Below are 26,061 nucleotides of genomic sequence, written 5' to 3'. Positions count from 1 at the left end.
TGGCACCTTAAATGCATAATAACGGTTGTAAGTCTTCAAGACTCTTTGTTGTTTCTGATTGATAAAATGATTTAATGTGTTGTAATAAAATAACCAGATAACATATGTGAGATTTATTCCTCTAATGGTAAACTGGTAAAATTTGACCAAATTGTAAAAAAGATTGATCCCAAGATCCTTGAGCCTTACCTACTGCATCATTAAGGGAAGTTTTTGAAATTATTCTTGCTTCTCTCCAGTAGATGGCAATAGAAAACTATTCCCTTTTTCCAGCCAGAGGGCTAAACCAATAAAGGTTAAATATCTTACGATAGATGTGAATGCTTTATTTTGTAATGAATACTGGATTAATATGTATAAACTGGAAATTATTACTTTTATTCAATCTAATGAATAAAACAGTTTTGCAATGAAATATCATTTGATGAGAGACAAGGATGCATAGAATGCATTGAAGCTCAACTAGAAATTTAACATATTTTACTAGGCAAGAGCCAGAAGTAACCACACTAAGGTTACTTCCAATGCAAAGTGAAGATTATGTTTAAACGCCCCAGAATTCTGTTTTATGCCATTACACATCATCAACTTCTTCAAATAGCTCAATAAAATATTAGGCAATGGTGGTAGGATGTTTAGAACTGAGCATTCAAATGTAGTCACCTGCTTCTGCAACCCACACCTTTAACTTCTTGTTTTAAAAACTGAAGGTGAAGAACCAACAGTTTCACATCCAAAGTTCCCACAAAACCAGGGATTCTGCTGTAGATTCTGCTTTGGCAGCAAAGCCAGCCAAATCTTGAAATTCAGTATACCCTGAGATGCAACCTGTTCAGACTGTGGTGCGTTTTGTTGTTCCATATTTCATTCTCTGTGTTCAAAGCATCTGTCTCCCAGGGCAACAGGGGGGAGGAAAATCAGCACTGAAACATCTGTCTCTACTTTAGTCTAACTCATTTCACAATTATTTAAAAGGTGGGTTTAATGTGGAGCCCAGTGCATCCCTCAGATTTGCAGTAGTTGTAAATGATGTTCAGCAACCCACTTTAAAATAAACATAGCATTCTAAATTATTAACTGGGTAGATGGTATAAAACTGTATTACTCCCCAGCATCTAATATACCTATATGAAATTTGATCATTATTTATAATTATGCGTAATGCATAATTTGGAGCATATAGCAAGGATTTTGTTGTTGTTTGAAGCTGCTGCTGCACAGCTGAAGAAGCAAACTGGATACTTTCTCCTCAGTCTTTTTATAGTTTAAATACACACAGAGAAGTGGGTTCTTTTTTAGCAAACAGGAAAAAAAAAACCTCTGGTTCTTCAGCATTTCCAACTATTATTTTTACTAGGCACTCTGGTACCACTTGAAAGTGCACAAGGAGCCGGTGGTGTTCCCTAGAGATCTAAATTATGAAACATGTCACTGTTATGACAGGGCTGTAGAGGTCATAAGTTAACACCAAAACAGTCTATATAGTATGGACGATAGCAGACAACACATTTCCCTTCTAGCACATGGCTGGATTCCTTCTGATATCTGGATCTTCTTAGTTAGGGAATGTGTTCTTTGCACCACAGGCTCCTCAGTTCCTTCTGCACTTTGCTTTTGGGCCATTATAAATAAGAATCTTGACTATACAGGCCGGTCTGTCACTTCTGTTAGATATGGCAGATCATAGTTCGGTATCACAGGGACAGAGCTAACCCTTCAGGTTCCTTCTAAACCCTGCAGCTTGGGAGATAGAACAACCTTTTAAAATGACACGATGCTGCCAAAGATACATGACTGAAAAGGCTTTAATTGTGGTTTCATTTCTCATTTTTCAGTTGTTCTCTAGCTCTCAGAAGAGCCTATTCCCATCAAAACTTTTTTTCCTACTTACTGTCAAAAAATGGTCGCAGATACTTGTTATATCCTTTCATTATTTTCTGTATGGTTGGAGGAAGAATTTCACCCTTTTCTTCAGCCGGAGAAACTTGTGTTAATCTAACCAGGAAAAAGAACAGGGAGTTTATTCTCAGGCTATTGTCACAGACGAAACGCTGTGCCAAATTTCTAACACAGAAGTTGTGTTGCTTTTCCATCTCATAATGTCTACATAAGATACATAATAGTAGGTAGGCTTTTTCCCATCTGATAAAATGAAGTTTATTTTTATATACCATGAAATCTGCTTAGTCAAATTTCCCCAAGGGATAAAATACATCAGAAAATATTTTTGCATGCCACAGCTGTTCTCTGCACCCCAACCTGGTGTCCTCCGGATGTTTTGCTCTACAGTTCCCATTCGCCCCAGCCAGCATGGTCACTGGCCAGCAATGATTAGAGAGTTGTATGCCAAAATGTCAGAAGAGCACCAAGCTGATCTACAGTTTCCATTTCCAGAACAACAATGAATTTTGTCCTGGTACAGACAAGTTACTATAGTGATCAGGTATGAGCTGTGGCAAAACTAGGCCTCATACACTCCTGAGTTCAGAGTTGCCCAAACTTGGGTCTCCAGCTGTTTTTGGACTACAATTCCCATCATCCCTGACCACTGATCCTGCTAGCTAGGGATGATGGCAGACCCAAGCTTGGGAAACCCTGCCTTAGTGTATAATAGGAAGAGAACGAAAGATTCTACTTGCACTTAGAACCAGTAGCTATATTATGTTCAAACCCAGATATCTACGGTTTGTTCTGACTATATTTAGTTAAAGCAAATGATATCCAAAAGTTATCTCTAAGAGGCCTGATGTTTATTTCAATGACATAGTATCCATGTGTATATTTGGGGGAATAACCCTTATGCATGTGAACCTCTATGTGTACTGATGATTATCACATATATATCAAAATCTAAATTATGATACAGGAAGTGCAAATATACCTCTGTGGCCTCTTTGCACTGAACTTAGGCAGGCCAGTGGATCCAATTGGTTCTCATGCAATAAAGATATCACCTTTGCAACCTGGTGCACAAATATGAAACTTCATCCCAGAATCTACTTGATCTGCTGGTCTATCTATTGAGTGCGCCCCCTGAAAAACCCACCCTCACAGTTGCCTGTGCAGGGATGATGTTCCCGATCACAACATACAAATCAGATGCAATTATTGTCGACAGGCATCTGAGGATAAAAATTCAAATGTGATAAAATCCTGCATAGTTTATGAAAGCAGACGGCTGGGGAGTGATACCTTGAAACACAATCCTGCTCTGAAACCATTTCATTCACTCGCAAAGAAACTTAACATGCGTGCACCATGCCCTGCCATGGAACGCATGACTGAACAGATTTGATTGTTTCCAAATTAGGTAGTAAAATTCTTTAGGCAGGAACCACTTTTCTTTGCATGTTTCTATAGCGACTAGCATAGTATATTCAAGCAAAGGCACATTTAGCTGAAGTCAGAGAACAGGAAATCTGCAATCATTAACATTAGATGCGTAGAGTTTAGTTATAAAGGACAGGAACAGAATGATACCAAAGGCAACCAGTGTGGATCAGTTGCCAAGACTGAAAGTCCTCATCTCCCCATAGCCGTCTATATCCTCTTCTCTTCAGGGCTTTCCCCAAGCAATCAGAGACTGCCAGCATGGCCACTGCTCTGCCCATTTCAGTCATCTTCTGGAGATGGGGGGAGGGCAGCTTGTCGTAGCAGGAAGAGGAGACACCTGTGACTCTTCACCAGCCTAACTCATCTCTGTCTCTTGGCCTCTCTCCTCTCCAGCCTCTGATTCTGGACTCCCCTCTGCCACAGCCTCTCCCAGCTCACTAAGCCCTGTTACTTCTTCAGCTTCTGACACCTCCTCTTCTACGTCTTCTCCCTCTGACCACTCATCGTTGTCCCACCACCACTCACTGGGCTCTGAGTCTTTCCCCCTGGGGTTTCCCTAGCTGGTTCTCCCCACCACTCCTCTGTGTCCAACCAGTCCATGACAGCAGCAGTGATGCTTGCCATACGGAAACCAGGTATGCAATGCAACCCCACCTTCACTGCTCCACCAAACACTACTGGGCATAATAAGAGCCCCACTGAACCAGACCAAAGCTTCACCTAGTCTGTTTCCCACAGTGGCCAACCAGATGTCTATGGGAATCCCACAAACAGGATGCGACAATTAACAGCTTTCTCCGTAGTCCCTCCCTAACAACTGGTTGTTGTTGTTTAGTCGTTTAGTCGTGTCCGACTCTTCATGACCCCATGGACCAGAGCACACCAGGCACTCCTGTCTTCCACTGCCTCCCGCAGTTTGGTCAAACTCATATTAGTAGCATCGAGAACACTGTCCAACCATCTCATCCTGTCATCCCCTTCTCCTTGTGCCCTCCATCTTTCCCAACAACTAGTAAAGGTAAAAGGACCCCTGACCATTAGGTCCAGTCGTGGCCGACTCTGGGGTTGCAGCGCTCATCTCGCTTTATTGGCCGAGGGACCCAGCATACAGCTTCCAGGTCATGTGGCCAGCATGACAAAGCCGCTTCTGGTGAACCAAAGCAGCGTATAGCCACCATGACTAATAACTAGCATTGGTACAGTCCATGATGGGTAGACACAAAAACTACTGTCCCTCTATTAATGGAGACATCAGCTGTGCAAAAGAAGGAGTCACTTATTTATTTGACTAGTGAAAATACAGTAGACGCTCGGGTTGCGAATGTGATCCATGCAGGATGCATGTTCGCAACCCACAGTGACACGTCTGTGCATGCGCGGGTTGCGATTCGGCACTTCTGCACATGCACAAAGCGCGATTTAGCGCTTCTGCGCATGTGCTGCCACCCAAACGCGGAAGTAACCCGTTCTGGTGCTTCCGGGTTTCAGCGGGTCCATAACCCAAAAAAAACGCAACCTGAAGCATCTATAACCTGAGGTCTGATTATAATGGGATTTCCTGACCACCTTTCCCTCCTTATTCTATTAGTGAATAATACAGTTGCAAGGTGGAAACCTGGGAAAGCATCTCCCCTCTCTCTCTTGGAAAGCCCCAAGGGAGGATCCTGACACGACTTCTCTTCCTCTGCTTCCCATCCTCCACATCTTCCTGTAGTGGGTGAAAATGAGGATCTTGATGGGAGGGGCAGGTGGGTAATGGGGGTCAAAGGAGGACCAAGAGAATCTGAGGGGGCGGGCCTGATCAAAGAAGCTGTAGAGATAGGCAGCTCCTTGCAAGCTCTCCACCTCCCAAGTTTCATTGTCTTGAAATGCCCCAATAACCTTTTGCTCCCACCCCAAATGATTCTGCATGCACAGAGGAAGAATGCAACCAACACCGTCTCTTACCTGCATAATATCATTAGGGAAAGGGCTTTGAAACCCCAGCTCGAGGTGTACATCATTGGAGCTGGCTCCAAAAATAAAATCTTTTTCTTTCCTAAAAGCAAATGAAGCAAAAGCCTTACTCGCAGAGCACTGTGAAGAACACAGAGAGTCTTAACAGGTTACATGAGGTTACCAAGGGTGACTTTAAAAAAGTAAAGAAAAAAGGGATCACTGGGGAAATTGCAGATAGTAACAGTACTTAATCCTGACAGAGTTCAGAGGGGATTAGCTTAATCCAATTTTGCAGTTTTGTGTTTTACACTTCGGTCCTAAACGGAAGCAATTCCCTTTTATTTAAGTTGAACTTTAAAGCTGGGGTGGGAAACAGCTGGAATGTGGGCCATATGTGGCCCTTCCCACCTGAAATGAATTATCTCCTCCTTGCTCTCTCCCCTCACTGCAATTAGGCTTGAAAAAAGTTTTCTACTGGAGTCACAGCTTTCCCTCTCTAGTACGCTTCTCTCTCTCTCTCTCTCTCTCTCTCTCTCTCTCTCTCTCTCTCTCTCTCTCTGCATCAATAGTAGTGAGAATGGCTGCTGTTTTGTCTAACCCATAGGTAGGCAAACTAAGGCCCGGGGGCTGGATCCGGCCCAATCACCTTCTAAATCCGGCCCGTGGACGGTCCGGGATTCAGCGTGTTTTTACATGAGTAGAATGTGTGCTTTTATTTAAAATCCACCTCTGGGTTATTTGTGGGGCAAATGAATTTGTTCTTCCCCCCAAAAAAGATAGTCTGGCCCCCCACAGGTTCTGAGGGACAGTGGACCAGCCCCTTGCTGAAAAAGTTTGCTGACCCCTGGACTCTAACCGCCCTGACACTCTTGCAGTTGGGAGGCTCAAGGCTGATTCTGTGTTGTCCCTTAATGAAATCTCCTCAGGGCAATTAAAAAACAAACACACACACCCAAAAACCTGAAACACCATCTTTTCATATGATAAGCAATAAAATATAACACAGAATAGTCCAATAGCACCTGGAGTGTCAGATTCCTTCCCTGATCTAGTCCAATATCCCCCACTTGGTTAGTTAGGCAACAGACCTCTCATTTGTCCACAACGTCTGTTTTGCAGGCATATGCTGCCTCTGTACATGAAGCTTTAATTTCCCTATCCTAGATAATGCCTTCCAATAGATCTATGCTTCATAAATTTGTCTAATTCCCTTTTGGAGCCACAGAAGCTACTTGACCAACATCTATAGCTCTACCTCAATAGCTTCTTTCTTTAAATAAAAAAACAAAAAAACGCTAGTGTGACCTTGATTAACTTGCAGTCCTCCAGATAAGGACTTGATTTTACTGACAATTGCCTTTTTCATCGGAAGACCAACAATTTCACCCTCAGGTGTAAGAAGTCCCTGTTCTAGCAACTTTTACATTTTTGCCTTATTAGCTAGCCGAAGAACATTGTCTATTTGACAAGGAGCTAATCCTATGCGTTTTTAGTCAGAAGTAAGCTGTGTTCAGTTTAATGGGGCTTACTCTGAAGAAAACATGCATGGAATAGCAAATGTAGTTCTTCACAAACTCTTCCCAAGGGAGGGGGCAGATATGGGGACCAGTGGAAACACAATATGAAGCATTTATTTACCTTCTCTCCCTAAACCCTCATCAATACTCATTGAACACTTTTGTTGCCTAACAGTAACAGATTCTCTGGGGGGAAGTTTGCTTTAAATGTGTGTGCATCCCTAGTCCAACTGATCAGCTGCCATAATTTTCTGTGTGCTCGCTGGCAACCTAGGCCCTGTCCCCACTCTGAGCTATGAAATAATTACCCTGAGGGAGGAGTTGTCCTGGTGTTCTCCAGCTCCTGTCAGCTTTCTACAAGTTTATTTTATTCAGAACAATTCTTAAATGCTTCATCACTGGGGGGGGGCATTCACCCCCCCCCCCCACAGACACACACACAATTCCCCATAAAGGCGCAGCATGTTATGATGTGTGGTCACTTCCTGAGACCATTTAATTTTTATAAAAAAATTACCTCATGGACATGGTCAAGTTCATATCCGCTCCAAGCAACCAAAAGTGTTAAAAGGAAAAGGAAAAGCACCAGAATATCAGAGCAAGATTTTTCAAGGAAGTAACAGCTTTTGTGAATAGTGTTGTTGAATAGAGATGAACAAAACAGCCTACCTCCATCCTATTTCAGCTTCTCTTTCATGCAAAAACAGGTCCATGCTGTCTTATTTTCACGTAGGTTTTATTTTTTATTCTAAAAATCCACAGTTCTCAAAAAAATAAATTAAAAAGCAGGTGATTATGGGGTGTGTGGAGCGCTGCCTCCATTTCCTCTACACAGAGGCGGTTTTAGGGTACCATGACCGGTTCAGCTGCCCTAGGCCCCGGATTCACAGAGGGCACCACAACAATGTTGTAGAGTGGAGTGCAAGAGGTGGAGGGCACCGAATTTAAGCATCGCACAAGGTGCTGCTGAAATTTGAGAGCCCAAAGTCTGCCACAGCTCTACAGCAGGCTTGGGAAATCTGTAGCCCTGATGGACTGGGGGCCCATCAGCCCCGACTAGCATAGCCAATGTAAGGATGTTGGGAGAAACAATCGGGGTGAGGAATCTCCAGCCTGTGTGCCAATCTTGGTCTGCTAGGGGGTCCAGTTTGGCCCATGAGGCCAATTCCCAACAAACCACACCCACCTGCCTATCACCCGGCATCATTCAGTGGCATCAGCTAATGGGCAGGGGGCGGAGTCCCATTCAGCCAGTTCAGCAGAATTACAGACCCCTATCTGAATTATCTACTTACCAGTCAATTAAGATCACAGATAGGGCTTGGAGTGTCTAGCACAGGAGTAGCCAACATGGAGCAGTCTAGATGCAGTGGACTACAACTCCTATCAGCCCCAGCCAGCATAGCTAATAGCCAGGGGAGATGGGAGTTGTAGTCCAATAACCTCTGGAGGGCGGTGGCATGTGGGTTATCTCTGCTGTAGCAAAACTAAGAGCATTTATTTGAAGAGATGGGAGATAAGCCCAGGAGGCTAATGCTACGGGACTTCCAGGTCCAGCTGCCGGATTCACTCTTTGAAGATAACCAATTGATGAGAGCAAGCCAGGGGTCATGTCCGCTTTCAATTATTAGCTGTAGTTTCCCTGCCTTCATTTGGCTGACAAGTTTGCTCCTGGCATGCCACTCAGCCAACTTCTAATTTCCAACAGCATTTGAGATCTTGCCTATCAAAAGCACAGCACAGGAAGACAGCTGAGACATAAATGGGGGGGGGGAGAAGACGGAGCAGTTCTGTTTAGATGGAGGCCCAGCTTGTATAATTCCTTGTTATGTCCAGAGAGCGCTTGCCATCCTTAAGCATCTCCTCTGGGATAGAATGGTATCCCTTGTGACCTGCACGCTTGACCATAAGGATCTAGGCTAGAGCTTGCTGAATGTTTGATGAATTCAAAATACTGGATGGTCCTTTGGAAAGGAATGTCTGTCCTCGGCAACAGTTACTGTACTATTTCCAGAGAACAAAAATATTCATGCTTCCCTCTGAAGAAATATGAAGTTATTGGACTTAAATGGATGCTTCTGCCTGCAGTTCAACATAGCATAGAATGGAAGTGTGTGTGTGTGTGTGTGTGTGTGTGTGTGTGTGTAACACGGATGGCACAAGGCTTTTTGAATCCTGAGGCAAGGATGGAACCCATTCACACAAAAGCTTGATGGCTACTTCGCATACAGAAGGAACCATCAAACCTTTGTTACAGGTGTATATAATGTGTAGTTAACACAGCAATCTAAACTACAGGACACTACTGCAATTTATGCTGGGCTAAATTATGTAATTTATCCCTATTCGAAACTCTGTTCAGGAGTGGCAGAGGGAAAACAAGGCTTTGCAATAGAATCTGACTTACACCACCATTTTGGTCATTGTAACTTCCCTTGGGTCACAAGCTATCGCTGAATGGAGTTTGGAATAGAGGTAAATTTCCCTCTGTCCCATCCTGGTGTCACCACTCCTCTGGCACACCACATTTTGGGGACTTATGCTGGCCTTGGCTCGGCCACCTTTGCCTCAGCTGCCTGAGCCCTGGCTTAGCTGGGATGGAGGACTTGCGCCAACAGAGCCACATCTACACTGGAGATCCACTTATTCAAAACTCTGGTCAGTGTGAGGGATCATGGGATTTGATTACTTCCTAAGCCTTCAAAAGCTTGCATATATTACTAGAGCACCAGGCACTATGTTTTACTACTACTTACAATATTACTACTTAAAATGAACAGACCTGGACCCTGCAATCATCACTTGAGGCCCTCCATGTGCCTCCTCCATGAGAGATCCAGAGGGCGGCAACAGAAGAATGGGCATTTTCTGTGGTGACTCCTCATTTGCAGAATGCTCTCCCCCAGTAAGGCTCACCTGGCACCTTCATTACATATCTTTGGCACCTGGGAAAAAACATTCCCCTTCTCCCAGTCCTCTAGCTAATTAAATAATCTATGGCTTTTTAAACTGGGGTGAGGGGTATTGTTTTTGTTTGTTACTATGTTACATATTTTTGTGCTTTTCTACTGTAAACCACCCTGTGATCCTTGGATGAAGTGTGGTATAGTAATAAAAAATGAATAAAATAAAGGGGTTTTTTTATCAGGTTTTAAGCACACTCAGGTTTTAAACGGCATTTCCGTGTGCTGTGCTGGCTCACCAGATGCAGCTTTGTCACGCTGGCCACGTGACCCGGAAGTGTCTCCGGACAGCGCTGGCCCCTGGCCTCTTAAGTGAGATGGGCGCACAACCCTAGAGTCTGTCAAGACTGGCCCGTACGGGCAGGGGTACCTTTACCTTTTACCTTTAAGCACACTCCAGTGCTCTGTTGTATGCAACATTACCTAGAAGCTGGGTCCTAGAGAGATAATGATCCTATGACATTTCAGAAAACCATCCAAACAATACAAAGCAAATCATGCACTCTTTTGGTCCAGCCAGGGAAAGCAGAGACTGGTAGAATCCATTGTGGTCTATTTATTAGGGATGCATCTCTATCACTGTCCATCCATTGCAATTCTTAACATGGTTTTCCTCCTATTTCCTTGATAATGCATGCCTACTCAGAAGCAAGTTCAATAGAGGTCAATGGAGCTTACTGCTAGGTAGTGGGATGCCTTAATTTCGCAGTCAGTGGGCCATCTTTTTTCCATTTTTTGCAATGAAGACTATTTCCCATAGGCATCCAGTCTGCCACTGTGAAAACAGGATGCTGGCTTGACGCAGCAAGGAGCGAAGTGGGTGTGAATTGCTTGTCTACTGTAAACCATGGTTTGTGGTTTACTGTGTCATGCAAATGCAACCACTGTGTTGGCATTTTCCACTTAGGAAGATTATATCACTTTCAAACGCCTACGCTATTTATGTTAACATCTGACTGTAGCTGATGGAAGAGAAAATGGTGAGGTATTTGTAAGGTCCCCTTCATGGATCACTGCCTTGCCGTGGCGAAGGGGCTTGAAGAACTCAGAGAAGCTATGAACTACGCCGAGCAGGGCACACAAGATGAACAGGTCATAGTGGAGAGTTTTGACCAAACGTGATCCACCTGGAGTAGGAATCGGCAAGCCACTCCAGTATCCCTGCCAAGAAAACTCCATGGACAAAGACAACAGGCATATAAAAGTTATGACACTGGAAGATGAGCCCCTCAGGTCGGAAGGTGTCCAACATGCTACTGGGGAAGAGCGGAGGACAAGTACAAGTAGATCCAGAGCTGATGAAGCGGCTGGGCCAAAGCCGAAAGGACGCTCAGTTGTGGATATGCATGGAAGCGAAAGGAAAGTCCAATGCTGTAAAGAAAAATATTGCATAGGAACCTGGAATGTAAGAACCATGAACCTGGGTAAGTTGGATGTGGTCAAAAATGAGATGGCAAGAATAAATATTGACATCCTGGGCATCAGTGAGCTAAAATGGACGGGAATGGGCGAATTCAGTTCGGATGACTACCATATCTACTACTGTGGGCAAGAAACCCGTAAGAGAAATGGAGTGGCCCTCATAGTCAACAAAAGAGTGGCGAAAGCTGTACTGGGATGCAGTCTCAAAAATGATAGAATGATCTCGATACGAATCCAAGGCAGACCTTTTAACATCACAGTAATCCAAGTTTATGCACCAACTACTGGTGCTGAAGAAACTGAAATTGACCAGTTCTATGAAGACTTACAAAACCTTATCGAAGTGACACCAAAGAAGGATGTTCTGCTCATTATAGGGGATTGGAATGCTAAAGTAGGGAATCAAGAGATAAAAGGAACAACTGGCAAGTTTGGCCTTGGAGATCAAAACGAAGCAGGGCAAAGGCTAATAGAGTTCTGTCAAGAGAACAAGCTGGTCATCACAAACACGCTTTTCCAACAACACAAGAGACGACTCTACACATGGACATCCCCAGATGGGCAACATCGAAATCAGATTGATTATATTCTCTACAGCCAAAGATGGAGAAGCTCTATACAGTCAGCAAAAACAAGACCTGGAGCTGACTGTGGCTCAGATCATCAGCTCCTTATAACAAAATTCAAGCTTAAACTGAAGAAAGTAGGAAAAACCACTGGACAGGTAAGATACAATCTAAACCAAATCCCTTATGAATACACAGTGGAAGTGAGGAACAGGTTTAAGGATTTAGATTTGCTGGACAGAGTGCCTGAAGAACTATGGATGGAGGCTCGCAACATTATACAGGAGGCAGCAACTAAAACCATCCCAATGAAAAAGAAATGCAAGAAAGCAAAGTGGCTGTCCAACGAGGCCTTACAAATAGCGGAGGAGAGAAGGCAAGCAAAATGCGAGGGAGATAGTGAAAGATACAGGAAATTGAATGCAGATTTCCAAAGAACAGCAAGGAGAGACAAGAAGGCCTTCTTAAACGAGCAATGCAAAGAAATAGAGGAAAGCAACAGAATGGGAAGAACCAGAGATCTGTTCAAGAAAATCGGAAATATGAAAGGAACATTTCGTACAAAGATTACCATAATAAAGGACAAAAGTGGTAAAGATCTAACTGAAGCAGAAGACATCAAGAAGAGGTGGCAAGAATACACAGAGGAATTATACCAGAAATATATGGATGTCTCGTACACCCCAGGTAGTGTGGTTGCTGACCTTGAGCCAGACATCCTGGAGAGTGAAGTCAAATGGGCCTTAGAAAGCACTGCAAATAACAAGGCCAGTGGAAGTGATGGTATTCCAGCTGAACTGTTTAAAATTTTAAAAGATGATGCTGTTAAGGTGCTACACTCAATATGCCAGCAAGTTTGGAAAACTCAGCAGTGGCCAGAGGATTGGAGAAGATCAGTCTACATTCCAATCCCAAAGAAAGGCAGTGCCAAAGAATGCTCCAACTACCGCACAATTTCACTCATTTCACATGCTAGCAAGGTTATGCTTAAAATTCTACAAGGAAGGCTCAAGCAGTATGTGGACCGAGAACTCCCAGAAGTGCAAGCTGGATTTAGAAGAGGCAGAGGAACCAGAGACCAAATTGCAAACATGCGCTGGATTATGGAGAAAGCCAGAGAGTTCCAGAAAGACATCTACTTCTGCTTCATTGACTATGCAAAAGCCTTTGACTGTGTTGACCACAGCAAACTATGGCAAGTTCTTAAAGAAATGGGAGTGCCTGATCACCTCATCTGTGTCCTGCGAAATCTCTATGTGGGACAAGAAGCTACAGTTAGAACTGGATATGGAACAACTGATTGGTTCCAAATTGGGAAAGGAGTACGGCAAGGCTGTATATTGTCTCCCTGCTTATTTAACTTATATGCAGAATTCATCATGCGAAAGGCTGGGCTGGATGAATCCCAAGCCGGAATTAAGATTGCCGGAAGAAATATCAACAACCTCAGATATGCAGATGACACAACCTTGATGGCAGAAAGTGAAGAGGAATTAAAGAACCTTTTAATGAGGGTGAAAGAGGAGAGCGCAAAATATGGTCTGAAGCTCAACATCAAAAAAACGAAGATCATGGCCACTGGGCCCATCACCTCCTGGCAAATAGATGGGGAAGAAATGGAGGCAGTGAGAGATTTTACTTTCTTGGGCTCCATGATCAGTGCAGATGGTGACAGCAGTCACGAAATTAAAAGACGCCTGCTCCTTGGGAGAAAGGCGATGGCAAACCTAGACAACATCTTAAAAAGCAGAGACATCACCTTGCCAACAAAGGTCCGTATAGTAAAAGCCATGGTTTTCCCAGTAGTGATGTATGGAAGTGAGAGCTGGACCATAAAGAAGGCTGATCGCCGAAGAATTGATGCTTTTGAATTATGGTGCTGGAGGAGACTCTTGAGAGTCCCATGGACTGCAAGAAGATCAAACCTCTCCATTCTGAAGGAAATCAGCCCTGAGTGCTCACTGGAAGGACAGATCGTGAAGCTGAGGCTCCAATACTTTGGCCACCTCATGAGAAGAGAGGACTCCCTGGAAAAGACCCTGATGTTGGGAAAGATGGAGGGCACAAGGAGAAGGGGACGACAGAGAATGAGATGGTTGGATGGTGTTCTTGAAGCTACTAGCATGAGTTTGATCAAACTGCGGGAGGCAGTGGAGGACAGAAGTGCCTGGCGTGCTCTGGTCCATGGGGTCACGAAGAGTCGGACACGACTAAACGACTAAACAACAACAACAAATTTGTAAGGTGGATTAGCATTTTGGGCAATAGGTTTTAGCTTCACACTGCAAACCCTAATGAAGCAATTAAAAAAAAAAAAGCAAAGCAGCCTCACGTTCAGCTTGCATCCATTAATAAAATCTTATGTTCTCAATCAAAGAGTAATTTTAAGGAAACCTTGTGTACGTTTGTATATTGTATATTGTAATATTGACTCATACTGATATATGCTGGAAGACAGATGAAGGCTTGGCTAAACTGTGTCATAAATGTGTCTCCAAAACAGATGTTTGACAGCCTAAAGGAGAAGATGAGGAGCTGTTGTTGAGAGACATAACTTGCCCAAGGCCTGCCAGTGTGTTTTCATGGGTGAGGTACAATTTGAGCAGAAACCTCCCCGGTGAAAGTCTCAAAAGCCGACGTTCTGTCTATCCGCCAGCACACACCAGCTGATCAGGCAACACGGCAATGGTGCATTTTCGTTTACAATCTTGTTGATTGGAATATTTTAAGCCCTCATGGTTTGTGTTACGACAGCTTCACATCTTTACATCGATATCAACAGCAACCTCATTCTCCAAACGCCAGTAGGCAAAATGGCATCATCCCCACACAAGAGGGCTTGGGGAGAATTCCCAAGGTTTGCAGGAAAAATTTTTTTTTTAAGGAATGGGGCTTAAGAAAGGAGCATAAAGAAAAGAGTTTAAAATGGAGGCAACAAGGATGCATTTAATGAGAAATTGAGCTTTCTTCCTCAATATCAGAATCACGCATCATATCCATACCATGATAGAATACATGGTATAGTGCACCCCTATTCTGTCCTGAGATGGATCTGATGGATTGACTGCATATTATTTGGAGATAGCTTGAAGTAGAGACATATAGAATTAGTTGCTTTACTGCTGGTAGTAATCTAACCATTATTTAGTTCTCTGGTCCCCAGAGTGGCACATCTGGGCACTACAGTGCCCATTAATACCTGATTTGGGGCCCAGCCAAGATCCCCCTGTCCTTCCCAAATATTTGAATTTATTTTTAAATTGATATTTTGGTGGTTTTGGGCAGGGAGGAGTTGGTTGGAAAGATTTGTCTGTTACTGGAAGGAGTGTTACCTGATTTCTTTCTCTGTGCTTTATCTGGTGGAGAGAGTTGCAGGTGTTTTTCTGGTTTTTGGGGAGTTCTGAGTTCTGAGCATCACCAGTTTTTCTGCTATAAAATGGATATTCTGTGTTGCCTACAACAGTCTCTTCATTATACCAATGTGTCCCTGGGCACAAAAAGACTCGGGACATCTGCTTTAGATCACATTCTTTATATAGCCAGCATGCTACTGCATGTTGTTTGCAGTTATTTTACTTTAGGGAAGTTTTTAATAACTGATGTTTTAATGTATTTTTAGTCTTTTGTTGGAAGCCGCCCAGAGTGGCTGGGGAAACCCAGCCAGATGGGCAGGGTATAAATTATTATTATTATTAATTTAGTCTATTGCAAAATCACAAATGGCTGGTTTTTTCCATATATTTATGTACATGGTTCTTCCTGGTATTTTATTTATATGGATCATATATCAATGTGTAAATTGTTACTTTGTATCCCTACTTCTCTTGATTAAAAAAAAATTTCTAAGCAGGTTGAAGGTGCAGGAGCTTGATGACCCTGTCACTCTGAAAGGGGCTTGTATGTGTATTCACATCCTCCCTATAGTCAGGAACCGTGCATGATCAACGCAGCACAAACTAAGCCTACTGGTGTATATTTTGCTCAAGGTGGTTTAGTTTGGTCAGAATCAAGTATATATTTCCAGAGTTAACTCTAAATATATTACGTCTGGTAAATGAGTCACCATAGCTGCTAGAGGGCCGTGAAAATTTGTGTCCGGGCTTTCTAGATTCATCTAGAAAGCCCTTCACGGCCTAGGACCCTCGTACCTATGGGACCGCCTCTCCTGGTATGCCCCACGGAGAGCCTCAAGGTCCATAAATAGCAACACCCTAGTGGTCCCGGGCCCTAAGGAAGTTAGATTAGCTTCAACCAGAGCCAGGGCCTTTTCAACACTGGCTCCGGCCTGGGGGAACGCTCTGCCTCATGAGACCAGGGCCCTGCAGGATCTGATTTCTTTCCGCAGGGCCTGTAAGACAGAGTTGTTCCACCTGGCCTTTGGCTTGGAGCCAATTTGATTCCCTCCCCCTCTTTCTTTTTTCTTTTTCCTTTCTCCTCCTGTGATGAGGCTGCATTTTAATATTTTAATGTTTAAATATTTTAATTGTTGTATTTTAATCTTGTTTTTAAGTTGTATTCATTCAACTTGTTTTTATTATTGCTTGTTAGCTGCCCTGAGCCCGGCCTTGGCTGGGGAGGGCGGGGTATAAATAATAATAATAATAATAATAATAATAATAATAATAATAATAATAATAATAATAATTTATCTACTGATATACTATCTGAAACCAAAGGAGCACATTGGTTGCCAGATTTGTGTTGGGTTTTTTCCATTTCTCCTACCCTACTACATAAAATTTCCATTCATATACATCCTCCACACTGCTCATTCATAAAGATCCATTCACACACCCATACATCCACAGTGGGTGGAAAGCAGGGCAAGACCAATCCAGCCAATCACAGCCCACCGTGCATGGGTATGGAACCACACTTCCTTGCAATATCTCTCTCTCTCCCCCTCTCTCTCCCCCCCCTCTCTCTCTCTCTCTCACACACACACACACACTGTTCAGCTGATCCATGAGAAACAGCTGAGAAGAAGGACTATGGGGTGAGGCAGGGGGTCTAGGATGTTAGAAGAGGCTGGTAACAGAATGGGAAGGTCTTGGTAGGATGCATCTGGTTTGCAAGCTGGTGATTGTGCCTGTCACCTAAGGAAGCTGGCACTCAGATCTGTCACTGTCTCTGAGGCTAGACTACCTCACAGCACCGTCTAGAGCAGCCTTTCTCAACCTGTGGGTCCCCACATGTTGTTGAACTACAACTCCCACCACCTCTAGTTAGCAAGGCCAGAGCTCAGGGATGATGCGAGTTGTAGTCCAACAACATCTGGGGACCCACAGATTGAGAACCACTGGTCTAGAGTATAGCATGGGATAACCTTGTGTATGCTACCCCGAGTTTTTTGAAAGAAGAGTGAGACACAAGTTTATGAAAAGAATACCACCACCAATGCAAATAATTGTTGGAAGGGACACAATCTGGTCTCAACGCTACTGTGGCAACTCATCACTAAGGTAGATAACAAACAAGCAGGGTTGGGAAAAGCATTTCAAAGTTGTGTGTTGTCACCACAGAAAAGTCCCTGTCTCTAGTCACCTTTCACTTAATCTTGGGTAGCGGGTTGTGTTGAATCAAAGACCACCCTCTGCTGCTGATCTCAGCTGATAAGCATATTATCTAGGTGCATAATCACAGTGGTACCTCAGGTTAAGTACTTAATTTGTTCCAGAGGTCCATTCTTAACCTGAAACTTTCTTAACCTGAAGCACCACTTTAGCTGCGCCACCGGAGCCCGATTTCTGTTCTCATCCTGAAGCAAAGTTCTTAACCTGAAGCACTATTTTTGGGTTAGCAGAGTGTGTAACCTGAAGCGTATGTAACCGGAAGCATATGTAACCTGAAGCGTATGTAACCCAAGGTACCACTGTACCCAGTTCCTGAGCTATATGGACACTTAATGGTTAAAATGAGCACTTCAAATTGTGCCAAGGAACAGACAGGAAGCCAGGGGGTGCTGGTGGCAAGACTGGCAAGATGTGTCCTGAGCAGCCAGCCTTTGTGAGTAGTCCAGTTGCTATATTCTCAACCAATGAGGGTTAGAATCATAGAACTGTAGAGCACAAGCGGCTGCTATTTATTATCAACAAGGACACTTTATGTACATTGGAATAAAAAGGAAGAACTGGAAGACACATGCTGCAGCATCCAAAAATAAACAAAAGCTTGAAGGCTTCTCAAGGTGGCAATCAAGGTATGCACACTGAAGTGATCCCCCTGAAGTCAGTGGGGCTTACTTCTCAGTAGGCATGCATACACTTTTGTTGTAAGAGATAACTTTTAAATATTAGAAAGGGTTCTACATGCCTGGCCAACATGAGCAACTGTTTCCATCAAAGCCACAATAACTACTCTAGCAGAAAAAAACATAAAAACATAAAATGAATGTTTCACCAGTTTCAGAACTCCATTTAAATTATGTTGTATTTGAGTAACAAAACTACATTGTATCTTCTTTCTTTTCTTTTTTTAAAAAAAGCAAATGTATCTATTCATTAAGGTTAGGTTTCTCTCCCCTGGAGTATTTGAAAGTAATATAACGATGTTGTGAATGTTAGCTTCTGGGAGCTGTGTAAGTCACCAACATCAGTGACAAAACTCCTGCTGCAGATTTCAAACTTTGCCAGAATTCTTATGCTAAAGCTACAACAAAACTGCAATAATTCTAATTGTAGTATAATGCGTATAATGTCTACATACATTAACCGTATTTTTTAAATTTAAAGATCTCTAGGAACATTGACACCACTTTCCCCCTCTTTCAAGGTACCAAAAATCTTTTTTAAAGGCAATTAATGTACCTTCATAGTCAGATTTTATAATTTTATATCTTTGGCATATTCTTTAGATCTACTGTCATGCCGCTAATTTCTACCTCCATTTATGTGTTAAAAAGCAATTGAACATTTCTGGAAGAAGGATTCCTTCTTACACCCTTTTCAAAAGAAACGTGACGACTGCTTCATGTTGTTTTTATATTTTTAAAAAAGCACATTCTCTAAATTGGCTGTTCTATTCTTCTGAAAATATAACCCCCATCACAAAACTGCAACGTGGTAATTACAAACTTACTACGGATGGAGCTCTGCCTGCAGCTAATTGAAAGTAAGGCTACAATTCCTACCCACTGAAATCAGTGGGACTCAATGCAATGGATTAGGTTGCGATCCTATTTCATAACCCGCTTCTTTCCCTTCCCCACCAAAGAGAGGGAGCCCACAGCAAACATGCAAACAATTCCAAACTCTGGAAGCGTTCAGAAAGTATTTTTAGGTTGCATTTAGGTTGCACTTATTGGGGACAAAATGGCATAGCGGGGCAAGTAACCCAGCCACACATCAGCAGGATAAGATAAGATGAGAAGAGTTGAGGGGGAGACACACTCACCTACAGAAGGGACGCCCTGGGCATCTTGGCGCTATTGCCGCAAGAACAGCCAGGACAATCCCAGCCCGCGAGAATCCGGCTCCAGGTGCTTCGCTTTCGACTTTCCGACGGAGCGGCGCCAGCTCCGCGCGCGGGGATCTGCCTCTGGCCAGCGCCTCGTGTCGCTGTGCGCGCAGCGAGCGAGCGGAGATGGCGGAAGGGGCGGGCAAGGGGCGGCACCGCGCCGTCCAGGCAGGAGGACGGACACCGTGCCGTCCATCTGCTCTGTCCGTCCCACCTCGCCGCAGGGAAGCAGCAGCAGCAGCAGCGCCACAAGCTCTTGGGAACTGACGGAGGACAGAGGCGCAGAGACTTGGGGGGGGGGGGTCGGGGTGCTCCGACGGCCAAGCGGCGAACGCGCACAGGCGCACAACGTGGAGTTCGCTGGTGGTTCTCCGCGCTACAGTCCCCCTCTCTTTTCTTAGAGGATCAGGCCGGGGCCGGTTCCCTCAGTGTGGAGGCGTCGCCCCCTTGCAGTCCTTGTCCTTTGGTCTCTCCCCTGAACGCCCGGAAGGAGCCCCATGGTGCCCTGCGAGACCTCTTGTAAAGATATATTTGTACACACTGTCGCACAACACAGTACCATTTTTAAAACCCCCTATGAATTCCCTGAATCCTTGCTTTTTTATACGCTGCTAGTTTTATGCTGTGTTTAGTTTTAAATGCATTGTTTGTTGCTTTTACTTTGTATACCGCTTAGATATTTAAAACATTTTAGGCGGTTCATAAATGTTTTAAAATAAATAAACCGCAGTGGGGATCTATGGGAGCAATCAAACAATGATGGGGGGGGTTTGAAGGGACCACCCCCCAAAAAAAAACCCCCACCCTCCACAATTTGGGCGCCTGTATTCCAAAGGTAGGGAAGTGGGTTTAGGATGTGGATCCCTCTGCTGGAAGAAAATGTAAGGAGAGCCCAGGGCATGCATTAATAATGAACCCTGCTGAGACCCTGGGAGCTGTCCATGGATGCTGGGTGCTGATTGCTGCCCTATTCAGCCTGCCAGTTACTCCCGTATGCAGATCTCTAGAGGTAGCAACTCCCATTGGTTCCTCCTTCCCTTTAATAGTTCTCTAGAACAGATTTCATTCACTGCTTTTTTTCATTATTCTTTTTGTACCATTTGTGGTACCTTCAAGATGTTTTTGCTGGTCTCCCAAATCCTGTCTTCCCTCACCATCAGCCTTTTTGGTTAGGACTAAGGCTCGATTCACATGGCAGTTTATTTCATTTCCCCAGTGTTTCACTGTTAATTTCTGTATTATATTTGAGCTCTCACATGGTGCAAAAGCCACTTTTGAAAATCTAGTGCAAGTTTAGGGCTCGTTTCCATGTTAATTGGTTCTAGAAATAATACATTTGCAACCCTACCAACTCGGAAAATCATGAAAGTGACAAAATTTAGGGAGCTATCTTGGCATACAGTTCTTTCCTACCATTTTTGTGGATGATTTGTGAGGAAACCAGAAGCTCGCACATGCAGAAAGCGTGGGGGATTAGTGACGTTGTCCAGTGATGTTCATTGTGGTGCCCTGCCACACTCACTGTTTTGAACGGCATCAGTGAAAGAGCCACTGCAACAGGTCCTGTGAAAGTAATGTTAGAAAACGTGGCAGACATGCTAGCATTATAATCCAGGAAAGTAATGCAATATTCACCACATGCAAATGTACCCTAATAAAAATCCAAGAACACCTGGAGTGACAGGTTCTGTACCCTTGTTGTACGTGGTGTTAGGTTTCACTTCCTAGAACTGCTTTCCCAAGCTGGTGCCCCCCCCCAGATGTTTTAGACTACAACTCCCACCAGCCTGACCATTGATTATGTCTGCTGAGGCTCATGGGAACTGTAGTCCTAAACATCTGGAAGGCACCAGGTTGAGGAAGGCTGGCCTAAAGCTTTGTTGCTGCTGCTGCATCTGTGAACAGAAGAAATTTAAGAACTGTAAAATCCCACACGTGCTGCAGCTGATCCGATTACAAACAAAATGAAACCTTGTACGCTCTATCTGTGCAGGGAAGAGCTTGTTCTTGCAGCACAGTCTCTTTTCCTCTCTCTCTAAGTTCATGTCATTCATCAAGGAAAAAGACAGCTGTGACACCCCCTGGTTGGGAGGGGGGGAGAGAAAGCCCTCCAGTGATATTGAGCTACCAGCAAAATAGAGCAAAGCTGTGTGTCATGTCATTTTTCAAAAGTAGCATTAAAAAAATGCATTACCAACAAGCATCCCCTCCCTGACCCACTTGCAGTCCTGGGTGGATTAACTTGTTTATCGATGGATTATCTATGATTCTGTGTTTGCCTCTTTTTTCTCTTGGAACCTCACAAAGGTTGGTTGCAGGAGAGGAGAAAGGCTCAACAGCATTGAAATGTGGCTTCCTTTAGCCCTCTGGGGTGGTCTATGGGGGTAGGAGGGAGCTTCACCTGTTCTTTTGACTCCTTAATCTATCTATGTATCACAGATACATAGGGCAGGAGAGAGAGAGAGAGAGAGAGAGAGAATTCGAAAGAGTGTATTGGTGGAGCCATTCTGATACTGGTGTTTACTGGTTCATTCCTAGACAACTCCTAGCAGTGATGCAGGCATGAGGGTGGGGTAGGGATCAAACAACATACTTTCTCCAGTGGGTCAGATTGCTGCTCACAACTATGGCATAGCCTGCCTCATATAACCAACATGCTCAAGTCTAATTAATACATGAAGAGGTTAAGACCATGGAGTAAGCTGTACTGCCAGGCTCACCTCACCTTGAGAGGAACTAAGTAAATCAAGCCTTTGTTCACCTTCAAGTCTACCAGAGGACTGCAATGCATGAGGAGGTCTGAACTGGTTGCTGAAGCTCAGACCACATGGCTCTTATAAGCCACTCTTGAGTTCTTATACCAATCATTTGCTAACTTTCACCACCATAACTAACCCAGCACTGAGGGGATGTACTGCTTTTAGACTTCTGAAGAAGAAGAAAAGCGCTGGTATACCCTCATTTTAAGTTATGGCAGATTGTAAGGGAAATGAAAGTCTGGTTCCTGAAGGCTCTAGTACTTAACAAGATTTATATTCCAATATGATTGTTCATCCTTGAACTACGCTCTTTTTCTTATATGTAGCGCAGTCTATATTATTAGTTGCTTTTGAAGAATGATTACAATATTCAGTAGCCTGAAAGCTACATCCTTCAGTTACAATCTGTAGGATACTTAACCAGAAATATTATTAAAATAGACAATAAAAATGTCTGAAATAGTCACCTTCTTGAATAGTTTCCTGGGGAATGAGAACATACGAGATGTTGGGAGGTTGCTACCTGAATTCCACTTCCCTTGGAATTGAACCATACAGAATCTTATGATGTATATTTTGCCCTAGAAGGTTTGGTCAGAATCGAGTATACACTTCCAGAGTTAATGTTAAATACATTGTTTCTGGTAAATGAGCCACAATAGCTGCCAGAGGGCCATAGAAATTTGTGTCCCGGGCTTTTTAGACTCATCAACATGAGTTTGACCAAACTGCAGGAGCCAATGGAAGACAGGAGTGCCTGGCGTGCTCTGGTCCATGGGGTCACGAAGAGTCGGACATGACTAAACGATTAAACAACAACAACCCATGTACTATCTGAAACCAAAGGGGTGCTTTGGTTGCCAGGTGTGGAATATATTGGCATTATCTTCAGCTCTCCTATCCTACTATTAATAGTCTGACTATAAGGCAACTTTCTTTGTTCCTATTGATTAGCAAATTTCAGACAGTCACAAAGGGCACCTAGAATGTGTGCAGATATAATTTGGCCATCAGATCATATACCTTATTCTGATGATGATATATTATTTATACCCCACCCATCTGGCTGGGTTTCCCCAGCCACTCTGAGTGGCTCCCAACAGATTAAAAACAGAATAAAACATCAAACATTAAAAGCTTCCCTAAACAGGGCTGTCTTCAGATGTCTTCTAAAAGTCAGATAGTTATTTTATTGACATCTGATGGGAGGGCATTCCACGGGGTGGGTGCCACTACCGAGAAGGCCCTCTGCCTGGTTCCCTGTAACCTCACTTCTCACAGTGAGGGAACTGGCAGAAGGCCCTTGGTGCTGGACCTCTGTGTCTGGGCTGAGCGATGGGGGTGGAGACATTCCTTCAGGTATACTGGGCCAAGGCTGTTTAGGGCTTTAAAGGTCAGCACCAACACTTTGAATTGTGCTCAGAAACATACTGGGAGCTGATGTAGGTCTTTCAGAACCGGTGTTATATGGTCTCAGTGGCTACTCACAGTCACCAGTCTAGCTGCCGCATTCTGGATTAGTTGTAGTTTCTGGGTCACCTTCAAAGGTAGCCCCACGTAGAGTGTGTTGCAGGAGTCCAAGGGGCTTCACATTTTCATTTGGCTTTATTTAAAATATACCATTAATTAAAATTAATTAATTAAAATTAATTTAATATCCTTTTTAATCCTATAATTTAATATCCTTCCAGAAAAAGAAATCAAGGGTATAAAGTTAAAAGATAGTCAGACTGATTAACCTTGAATAAAAAAGTAATCCTCCAAACACAAGGCATCTAGAGGATTGGATATAGATACAGCCAGCTTCCAAAGTCCCCAGTAAAGCTAATGCAAATCAATGTCTGCAGTGGTCTTCAATGCCAGGCTGATTTATAGTCACATAATAACTGATGAAATAAAATGTATTATCCTCAGTGTCTGTCTGAATGAAATATGTAAGGAATTCTCACTCACTGGGTGAACAATGCCACAGAGTAATTATCTGTCAGTTGCTACTTGAGGAGTGAAGAATTCTTAATTGTGGTTGTAATTCTGAACCCAGTTAGTCATATTTCATGTCTACTGAAATCAAGGCACTTACTCACATAAAACACTAGGTGCAGCGTTTCACTAAGAATCCCTCCAGGTGTCTTTTTTTGTGCATTTGACTTGTGGTCATGAATCAGACTTTCAACACTTTTTGTACCTGCAAAAACTTTGGAGTGGACATAATTCTTTGTTTCCAATCTGCATGTGTCCCATAGCTTTCGGCTGAAATCCTGTAACTTTTATATAAACATGGTGCAGTGGTAGTAACTTGTCCTGCTTTTGTTGTGCTACAGAGTGTTCCTCCAGGTGGCATTGATACACTAACATTGAGGAAACATAGCAGAACAACTAATAAAGTGGAATGGTATGTGGACAGTCAAGTATAAATCCACTCCTGGTGCACAATGGTTGAGTCAATTACATGCTGCAGAAATTATCTGCAAAAAATAAAATAAATCATCAGTCTGGAAAGGCCTCTAACTGAACTTCTTAAAAACAATTCCAGAACAGATGCAAACTGGGAAAGATCTTGACATCAAAGACTTGTTGAAAGAGGAAGGTCTTCAATAGGTGCTGAAGAGGCGACAGCATAAAGACCCAATTCCTACATTGTGTGGGACATTAATTCTTGGTCATAAATTAAAAACAAAGCAGACTTTTTCTCCCCAGCATTCATTAAAAATAAAGGCACTGCACTCATCTCTCTTCCTGACACTGTTAGAACATTTTATTTGCACTTGTAGCTATATACTGTAGAGTGTAGAATAAAGACCTTGCTATGCATATACTATAAGGTTTTCTATAGGATTTTCTATACATGCCCCCTCAGATATATAAACCCTATTGTCATGGGATTTACTCTCAGGTAAGTGTGTATGGGATTGCATCCCTGCTGGCTTGTTTTCATAAACCTCCCACTTCTTTCGCTTTGGGTAGAAATATAGTCCTGAGTTATGTTTCACTTTAGGAACGGACCATTTATTGTTGAGACCAGGAGTGTTGCAAAAGCAAAGAGCTCTCTTGCTGAAGGCTACAAATTTCAAAGGGAGAACTCTGAAGAGAGATGAATGCCGCCAGCCTGAGCAGAAAATATTTATCTTGCTGATTTTGAAGTATGTGTACAAACGGTAATATGACTACTGAGGAGAAAGAAAGTAATTGCAACTTTGTTCTAGTGCCTTGAGCTTCTGAAAATAAATCAAGCAAACACATACTGCCTGAAAAGAGCCTTAAAAATATAAGAAGAGTCCTGCTGCAACAGACGAAAGGCCCATCTAGTCCAAACTTCTGTTCTCATAGTGGCCAGATCAATGCCTATAGGGAGCCCAAAGGCCAGGCCTGAGCCCTATAACACTCTGTGTTTCCCCAGCAACCAGTATTCAGAGGAACACTAGCACTGATATTGGAGGTAATATAGCTGTCATGACAGCAAGCCCTTGATAGCTTTATTCTCTATTAATTTGTCACTGGTTAACTAATTAATTAATGTTAGGAATACCCTGAAAAGATAAAAAAACTAATAATTGGAGACAACAAAGATCAAAATTACAGATGCAGTGGGGAAAGGCTGCTAGGTTAAAATGGACATACACAGACCATGCGGCAAGAGATGACTCAGGCTGATGAAATAAATGACCAGCCACGTGATGCATGGATGATCGAAACCTAACAAGAGGGTTTATAACAACAGAGAATGCTGGAGAGAACCTGAGGCAGTGGTGGACTTTGGGCTCTCAAATTTCAGTGGCACCCTGTGCAATGCTAAAATATGACCCCGCCCCACCTGTTGTGCTCCGTTCTATAGCGTTGTTGTGGTGCCCCCTGCAACACGATGGCCAGTACCACTGAACCGGTCTTGCAACCCTAAACCTGCCTCTGCTTGAAGACACATGTGTCCAAAGATGCATGTCAAATGCTGAAGAAGAAGTTGTTGAAGTTGAAGTTGACAAACAAGCAACTGGCACTTTTAAAGCCATCCAAGCTGGTGGTAATCGCTGCATCTTGTGGTATGTGCTGTGTGCCTTATATAGTGCATGGGAAGAGCAGCTTGAAACACATTGCTAGTACAGTGTCTCTACTA

The 26,061-nt window shown here is 43.4% G+C and overlaps 1 protein-coding gene across 1 annotated transcript in view; it reads right to left on the bottom strand.

The window, feature by feature from the left end:
* Positions 1–19,286, bottom strand: part of LOC309533765 (gamma-aminobutyric acid receptor subunit pi-like) — a 47,476-nt gene extending 28,190 nt beyond the window's left edge. Inside the window, exons 1-3 of the mRNA XM_082225338.1 lie at positions 19,132–19,286; positions 5,281–5,371; positions 1,892–1,995 (exon numbers count right to left, since the gene is read on the bottom strand). Coding sequence (XP_082081464.1) covers positions 1,892–1,995; positions 5,281–5,336 — 160 coding nt within the window. The 5' untranslated portion in view covers positions 5,337–5,371; positions 19,132–19,286. The remainder of the gene's footprint in view (positions 1–1,891; positions 1,996–5,280; positions 5,372–19,131) is intronic.
* Positions 19,287–26,061: the final 6,775 nt, after the last annotated feature.

The sequence above is a fragment of the Podarcis vaucheri genome, assembly GCF_965113315.1.
Source record: "Podarcis vaucheri genome assembly, chromosome: 5".
In the NCBI taxonomy this organism is placed as follows: domain Eukaryota; kingdom Metazoa; phylum Chordata; class Lepidosauria; order Squamata; family Lacertidae; genus Podarcis; species Podarcis vaucheri.
Note: the sequence above shows the minus strand (reverse complement) of the source record. Positions and strands in the feature narration are given on the sequence as shown.